Genomic DNA, 8320 nt, shown 5'->3' on the forward strand with positions numbered 1-8320 from the left:
CCATCTTGAACCAGATCCCTCCTCCATCTTGAATCAGATCCCTCTTCCTCCACCTCCTCTATCTTGAACCCAAATTCACATTTCTCCAGCCCAAGGCCTGTCTTCTCAATGTGTCCTAAGTTTGAAACACTTTCAATCAACAGAAAATTCATGTGCTTGACACACTTTTAATCACCAGAAGATTTATATCCATCCCCTTTGCTAAATCACATTCAAGATGACTCTTGATTCCAAACTGTCTTTCATAAATGTTCTCTTCCCATTTTCCCCACACTCAGTAGATAGCACTACCACCCACTGAGAACTCATGTTTCAGATTCAGGCATCATCCTTAACTCCTACCTTTCGCTTTCATAAGCCAAGTCCTATTGGCTGTATCTGCAACATATACACTCAGTCCATCAACTTATCTTCATCTCAGCTGCTTCTTCCCTAATCAAGGCATCTGTGGCTCCTGCCTGTACCATAGCAACAGTCTTTTGTTTTCACTCTTGTCTTCTTATCACCCATTTTTACCCAGCAGCCAGCGGCATCTATGTGAAACTAAAGCAGGTCTTGTATTACCAAGCAACAACCTCTGAGATCTAGTCATTGCACTTAGAACAAAATCCAAAACTCCACATTAAGGCAACAGAGTTGATGGGCCCTAGGAAACCTCTGTCTCTTATGTGACTCCACCTTACTTCTCTCTTTGCTACACTCAGTAAGCTGTGCCACACTGACTTCCCATTTGTCATGTGGAGGAATCAGGGTGCCTGCTCCTCTATCCTCTGGACCTGAAGTGCTCTGTTACAAATATTCACCTCCTAGGGCCCTTCTTGTCACTCAGGTCTCAGCTTATATGTCACTGCTCAGAGGCTCTTCCCCTGACCACCCAGTATAAAGCAGCCCAAGTCACTCTCTTAATTTCCATAGTTGTATTTTTCTCACAGCACTTCATGGTTCTTGGTCCATTTCTTTAATGATGTAGGTCTCATCCACCAGAATGTCATCTTCCCAAGGGCAGGGCCTTTCTGTCTTGTTCACTGGACTATCACAAATGAAGACAGCACATGGTTGGCACTGGGTAAATGTGTGGAGAATGACTGTGTCATGTCTCTCATCCCTTGTTAAGATCTGACACAGCAGGGAAATCTAAGGTATTCATTGTTGGATTCATGTTTCTCAACTCAAAATATATATAACATTTCCTCATTACTCCTGGAAATGTATTCCATCTGTCATTGTCACTTCAACTGGTCCAAGGACTCATCTCAGAACAGAAGAAAAAGAATTGACTCTAATTCAACAACAGACATCCATTCAGGTGAAACTCTTATCCTCAGCAGCAAGATCTTGGCAATGGTGAACATTTGGATATCATGGATGAATGTCCAGTGGCCTGACGTCATTCCCTTTGGTGAAAAGGGGAGACTGAGAAAGGATAAAAGACAGCTCCTGATACCCAGACCTGATGTGATGCTCACGATTAGACCTCATTGTTATTGCAAACTAATCTGATGCTGCCATCTCTGCTGTGTTGTCCTCCTGTTGGACATATACAATCTCACAATCGCCAAACATCATTCCATCCCACTGCAGATTTGACTATTTCAGCTATTATATCTTCACACTTCATTGCCTGCCCTTCCTAGAGAGAAAATGTGTAGAGGTTCCCAATTACAGAATTGCCCTACCTTCTCAGAATACCAGATCTAGACCAAATCTCCATTTCCTTTGATCTTCCCCCAAATTACCTAAATCCTGAAATAGGTTCTTTCTGAGTCTCTTAATCTGAGGGACCCCATGGTTCTCACTAGTGTGTGTTTTCTCACTGCAATGAATAATAACCCCAGTGTTCAGCTATGGATGTATTCCTGGTGTTTTGCTTGGAGAGCATCAATACTCTACAACCCAATACTTCTCAGTTCCCCTAAGTCAGCAGTTCTCAACTTGTGGGTCGTGACCCCCTTTGGGAGTTGAACCACCCTTTCACAGGGGTCGCCTAAGACCTTCGGAAAACACATATATAATTACATATGGTTTTTGTGATTAATCACTATGCTTTAATTATGTTCTATTTGTAACAATGAAAATACATCCTGCATATCAGATATTTACATTATGATTCATAACAGTAGCAAAATTATAGTTATGAAGTAGCAAAATAATTTTATGGCTGGGGGTCACCACAACATGAGGAACTGTATTAAAGGGTCACAGCATTAGGAAGGTTGAGAACCACTGCCCTTAGTCAAACCCTATTGCTATTCCTATCCTGAATGTAACCCTTCATCCTACTAGTGATTTTTTTTCCAAATTTTGAAGGATTCCTGCTCACCCCAAATCCCACTCACTATCTCCCGAACCACAATTGGGCCTGTCCCTTGGAAAGCTCTGAGACCTGACCCACAGGTATTCCCAAACATGACCTCTGGCCTTAGGAAGGGGGGAATATCTGGACTGCTCACCTCAGGAATTATTTCCATTTTCTGTGAACCAGACACAATATATCTGGAGCCTACGTGGAGCGGAGTCAGCGGGGGTGGCTTGTGTATTCGCACAAACTGGAACTTCTTTTTTTCATTATCTACGGCCTAAGGAGCATAAAGAACACTGATCAAGGGAGGAGGGTCTCTGGATCCCCCTGAAGGATTCCACTCTATGGACTCTGATCTGAACAAAGTGAAGTGGGGCTTTCACGTGTTGATGTTGGTGGGGGGGGCTATACCACTTTGAACTCTCCCTTCCCTATCCCCCATGATTGCTACATAAACCCACCCACTTGTCCAGAGCTATGTTCAGGGTGGGAATTTGGGCATTGATAGAGAAGAAATGAGAATGGAGAAGTGGGTACACCTCTGTGGATGGAGCCCTCCCATCCTTCTGACTCCTGGAAAGAGATTGCGAAAGGGTGTTCAGCAATGAGTAATGGACCAGTGAGCCCAGTTTGGGGAGGTCTTAGGGACCTACAAGACTAGTCTATATCTTATCCTTATGCCCACTTGACCCATCCAGGGGGCTTTCTGGATGCATGTTTTGTCTTTGTCAGCCCACCTTGGCCTGACTTTCTGGCTATTCGAGTACCTTCTCAATGGTGCAGTCGCTGGGGAGTAGGTAGAGGTGGAAGTTGACTTCCTCAGAATGGAGGCGATGGTAGAGCAGCACATTGGAGATGACAGGAATGTTCAGGAAAGAGTGGATCTTTCTCAGTAGAACTCCCATGGGGGAGAAGCTGGGGTTCTCGAGGACTATGTAACGTGGCTCCACCATGGTTGGCTTCTCCAGAAGTATCCCATCCTCTTTAAAGTGGGCTACTTGGAACCATGAGATGTCCACATGTTCCTCTGTGAAAAAATGGATTTGAGAGATGAGTACTTAGTGCCCTCCCTGAGTCAGGCTTGACTGGGGTAGTGTGGTCCTTGTGCAGAGGTTCTATGGCCTTTCTGGGGGACCCTGCAGGAAGTGTCTTGTGTCTTGGGCCTTTTGGGGTTGTGGTCAGTAGGTTCTCTCCAGTTGGAGCACCGCTGGAATCTTCTTGAGCCAAATCTATACACACCCTCAGGTCCTTGAGCTGGGAAAGATATGGATCCCATGGTTACCTGTGTTACTGTGCATGCTGTAACTTTGAGGGCCATTGAGTAATGCTGGCAGGTGTGACTCCAGTCAGATAGAAATAAGGAGAAAGAGAGTCGGAAATGGAGTGACCAAGGTAGTGTACATTTGTCGTGTTTGGTCACCCACCATTTTTAGATTCTTCTTTTTGTGAAGAACCTCCTCCTCCATCATTGTGTGGGTCTTGGCAAAATACAAGCTGGGCCTCCCACTCGGGAAGCTTGTTGCACAGGTGTGTGACCAAGACTTGACCAAGTGGATGCTTCTAACCAGGGCCTTGATCTAGAGGTGATGAAGCACAGATGAAAAACAGAGATTCTTTGGCAGCAGCAATGAGGTCAAGTGACCAGCAGCCACCATGGCAGGAGGGCTCTATAGTGACTGTGTCTGCCCTAGAAGTCTCTATATTTTTCCTTGGCTGTGTTCTTGTTTTCTCAACAGTCTTTGGTCACTGCTTTTTTTTTTTCTTTTCTCTGTAGGAATTTAGCCTAATTGTTTCTTAAGTCTATGAGCTACTCAATAATCTTCTCATATATTCTTTTTCTGTCCAAATCAGCCTTAGTCTGTATGGGCACCAATCAGCACATTTGGATTGATTTAATACCAGGAGGAGCCTTGGAGACTGCTACGTAACTTTACTAATTTTATAAATGCGTAAAACTTTTTAAAAAAATATATATTTGTTAATCCTCCTCCAAAGATATTTTTTTTCCATTGATTGTTAGAAAGAGTGGAAGGGAAGGGGAGAGACAGAGAGAGAGAAATGCCAGTGTGGGAGAAACACATCAATTGGTTGCCTCCCATACTTGCCCCGACTAGGGCTGGGGATTGAGTTTGCAACTGAGGTACATGCCCTTCACCAGAATCAAACCCAAGACCCTTCAGTCTGAGGGCTGATGCTCTAACCACTTAGACAAATTGGTTAAGCCTATTAGTTGCTTTTTTGCATGAAAAATATTATCATGGTGGTGTATACCACCTGACAAAATACAGAAGTATTTACCTCTGATCTCACTAAACAGTACAACAATTATTACCATTTCCCCCTTTTACATTAGTCTTTCTCTGTAGCAGCACCTTTTCGTGTTTCCATTTTGGTCATGTAGCTTTGTCTCCTGCCTTTCCCACACTGGTTTAAATAGTCGCAAGCGCCTGTGGGACTTTTAGTGACTGCAGTACATGATCCCTGCTGTGGATGCAGCATCCCTCATTCACCGCTTTCTTCTGGTTTCAGCCTAGGGGTTGCTTCCACCTTTTCGCCATGATAAATAGTCCTGCAATGCACATGTTTCTGCAGAGAACTTGTCTATTTCCCTTGAGCTACTACCTCGGATTGATAAGTCCCAAGGAATGAGAAAAGTGTGTGAAAGGATGTCAGCAATTCTATGACTTGCCAGGTTTTGCCAAATTGCTTCTCTATGAAGTGGTGCACTTTGCATTGCTTTGGTGACACTAAGTGGATGTTACCTCGTCCTCCACAAACTGAAATATTCTCACGTATTAGTTGGGTGAACTGAAGCTCCTGGAGGGAAGTGCTTTTCAGAAGGTCACGAGTCACCTATAGCCTTTGGGTGAGATCCCTGCTCTCAGAGCACAGTTTGCGATACTACAGACACTCTGTGCCTGAATTCTGTTTCATTTTTAAAATTTATGATGATGATCATTATTATTATTTGTGTGTGTGTGTGTGTGTGTCTGAATTCTGAAAGGTGCTGTGTGTGCATCCAACTTGCCTTCTTGCTAGGATGACCCATTGTCCTGGCTATCTCACACCTCCCCACCACTGCTTTACTGCTGAATCTTCCCTAGTCATTCCCTACTGTCATACCCTTCCCTACTGACCCTGTCTACCAAGCCAGGTGCCCCTGGACCCTGGAGTCTCTCCCCTTGGGACTGGCCTTTGTTGCTCCTGTGCCCGTGCTCTCCTCCTAATGGGCAGCTTGAATTGTTTACTTAATCTTGTGGTCTCAACAAATGAGCCTCTTCGGGGTCTGAGCCATTCTTTGCTGTTTTAGTTTTCTCATTCTATTTTTTTGTTTCTACTAATTTGTAAATTCTTCTTCTTATATACATATATATTTTTGACCGAGGATCCTAATATTTTAGTGTGTGTACTTAAAGTCTAAAGTAAACCAATGCCTGTACCTGGAGATGATACTGAATGGATTTAACTACTGGAAGTGTGCTATAATCCTACATAATAAAAGGCTAATATGCAAATTGTCTCCTTGGGAGTTTGACTGGGAGACCTAGAGTTCAATCACTCGCTATATGTGCACTGAACGTCAATTAACTGTTAATCAAGAATTACAGCCACAGAAAAGTTATTGCTGAGGGACTCCACCTGTGCATGAATTCCTGCACCAGACCTCTAGTTCTATCATAATTAAAGTTCCTGTCTGAATCATGATTTGACATGGGGAACTGAATCAGGCTCTTCCAACTTTCACATTAGATTGATAGACATTAGTTCCATGACAGCCAATGTCATCTGGGGTGCATCTGATGCCACTCATGGCCTGGACTGGAAAGCCTGTGTTGCCTCAGCCTGCACATGTGCAGGCCCATTACTTGACTCCGTGGCCAACACTGGCTGATGTTGGCAGGTCACTTGTGGTCTCAAAAAGGGGAGAATTTCTCTTTCCTGATCAGGATGGAAATATTTTAGCATTTTAACCCAGAAGGCAGTTCTAATGCGGCCTTCGCCCTTCTTGTGAATTATACACTAAGTCCTTTGTATTTTTTAGCACTCTACTTGCTATTTTTGTTGGCATTTTAGTTTTTCTCTCTCTTTAAAATCCCCACACATTAGACATTATTACTGTTGCTTTATCCAGTCATTGGTTTGTTAGTTTTACCCAGTTGTATGTCAGTGTCTTTGCTGATTATTTCATCTTGTACCGCATACCTTCTGTATGAGATAATTTTTCTTTTGCTTGAGTTACATCCTTTAGGATTTCCTTCAGTAAGTATTTGTGTAAAGATATCTTGGTTTTAGTTTGTTTTAAAATGTCTAATTTACCTACTTATTAAATAATAATTTTTTGTGGTTGTAATTCTTGATTAACAGTTATTTGCTTAATACTTTGAGGTTTTCATTCCATTGTCTTCTGTGGCCTTCTATTGTTGCTGTTCAAAATCAGTTGTCATCCTAATGGCAGTACCTTGCTCCATAATCTTTCTGCTGCTGTTAAAACCTGCCCTTAGATGTCTGCATTCTGTAGATTCACTTCAGTGGGCCTAGTGCTGATTTCTCTCTGTTCCTCTTTCCTGCTTTGAATTTTTGGGATTTCTCCTTCTTACAGCAATTATAGAAATTTCTTGGAAATTCTCTCTTTGAATATTACGTTTTCCATTCTCTCCATAATATCCTTCTAGAATTCTGATTAGATGTATATTAGGCCTCTTGGTATCTTCCATGTCACTTAATCTTTTCTTAGCTATACTTTATCATATTTTCTGGCAATTTAGCTTATTTTCAAACTTGATTTGTCATTTTGTAAATATATTTTTAATTTTTTTTTACAGAGAGGAATGGAGAGGGATAGAAAGTTAGAAACATCAATGAGAAACATTGATCAGCTGCTTCCTGCACACCCCCTACTGGTGATGTGCCCGCAACTAAGGTACATGCCCTTGACTGGAATTGAATCTGGGACCCTTGAGTCCGCAGGCCGACGCTCTATTCACTGAGTCAAACCGGTTAGGGCAATTTGTCATTTTTAGTGGTTTATTGTTTCTTGCTCATATTTTAAGGACTATTTCATTAAGCATAAGAAACATACTTATTTTGCATTCTCCTTTTGATAATTTAAATGTTTGAGGTCTTTTTAAAAAAATATGGAACGCTTCATGAATTGGTGTGTCCTCCTTCTGCAGGGACCATGCTAATCTCCTCTGTATCATTCCAATTTTAGTGTATGTGCTGCTGAAGCGAGCACTGTCTGAGGTCTTTATGGGACTGATATCTGGTTGAAGTTTCTGTTGGTTTTCAGTGCTTCTGAGGTTTGGATTGTGAACTTTATATTTTTTGGAACTTTTTCTGTGGGAAGTCTTTGGAGGTGAGAGAGGTTCGGATAACCATGTAACTCTGTGACTACGTCTCTTACTGAAATGCTCTTCTTTTGTGGCTTGAGCTCTCATATGGAGTCTGGTGACACTGTATCTCCTCCCTGCCTGTAGTAGTAGCAATCACTTCCCATTTGTTGTTAATTTTTAGGTGCCCCAACCTTTCCTGTTCGTTCACTTAGCCTTACTTTTCAAATGGTCTTGTCTCTGAAAAGTCTTTTCTTTCTTTCTTTCTTTTAAAAAAAATATATTTTATTGATTTTTTACAGAGAGGAAGGGAGAGGGATAGAGAGCCAGAAATATTTATGAGAGAGAAACATCGATCAGCTGCCTCCTGCACACCCACCTGGAGATATGCCCGCAACCAAAGTACATGCCCTTTACCAGAATCGAACCCGGGACCCTTCACTCCGCAGGCCGACACTCTATCCACTGAGCCAAACCGGTCAGGGCTCTGAAAAGTCTTTTCAAAAATCTCAAATGAATATATCATATATTTTCTGCTGGGAACCTGAATGATACAATCTATGTGAAGAGAACTTAATAAATGATAGCTATTATTGTTATTGAGGAGACCTCTTTCTTCCTTCCTTCTCCCTTCTTCCCTTCCTCCCTTTCTCCCTTTCTTTCTCTCTCTCTCCCTTCCTTCCTTCCTTCC

General features: G+C 42.4%; 1 protein-coding gene across 1 annotated transcript in view; it reads right to left on the minus strand.

The window, feature by feature from the left end:
• Positions 1 to 936: 936 nt before the first annotated feature.
• LOC102257553 (NACHT, LRR and PYD domains-containing protein 1) overlaps positions 937 to 8320 on the minus strand; it is a 46748-nt gene continuing 39364 nt past the window's right edge. The window contains exons 10-12 of the mRNA XM_014533715.1: positions 3067 to 3326; positions 2505 to 2576; positions 937 to 1062 (exon numbers count right to left, since the gene is read on the minus strand). Coding sequence (XP_014389201.1) covers positions 937 to 1062; positions 2505 to 2576; positions 3067 to 3326 — 458 coding nt within the window. The remainder of the gene's footprint in view (positions 1063 to 2504; positions 2577 to 3066; positions 3327 to 8320) is intronic.

This window comes from Myotis brandtii, unplaced genomic scaffold (assembly GCF_000412655.1).
Source record: "Myotis brandtii unplaced genomic scaffold, ASM41265v1 scaffold1223, whole genome shotgun sequence".
NCBI classification, from domain to species: Eukaryota; Metazoa; Chordata; class Mammalia; order Chiroptera; family Vespertilionidae; genus Myotis; species Myotis brandtii.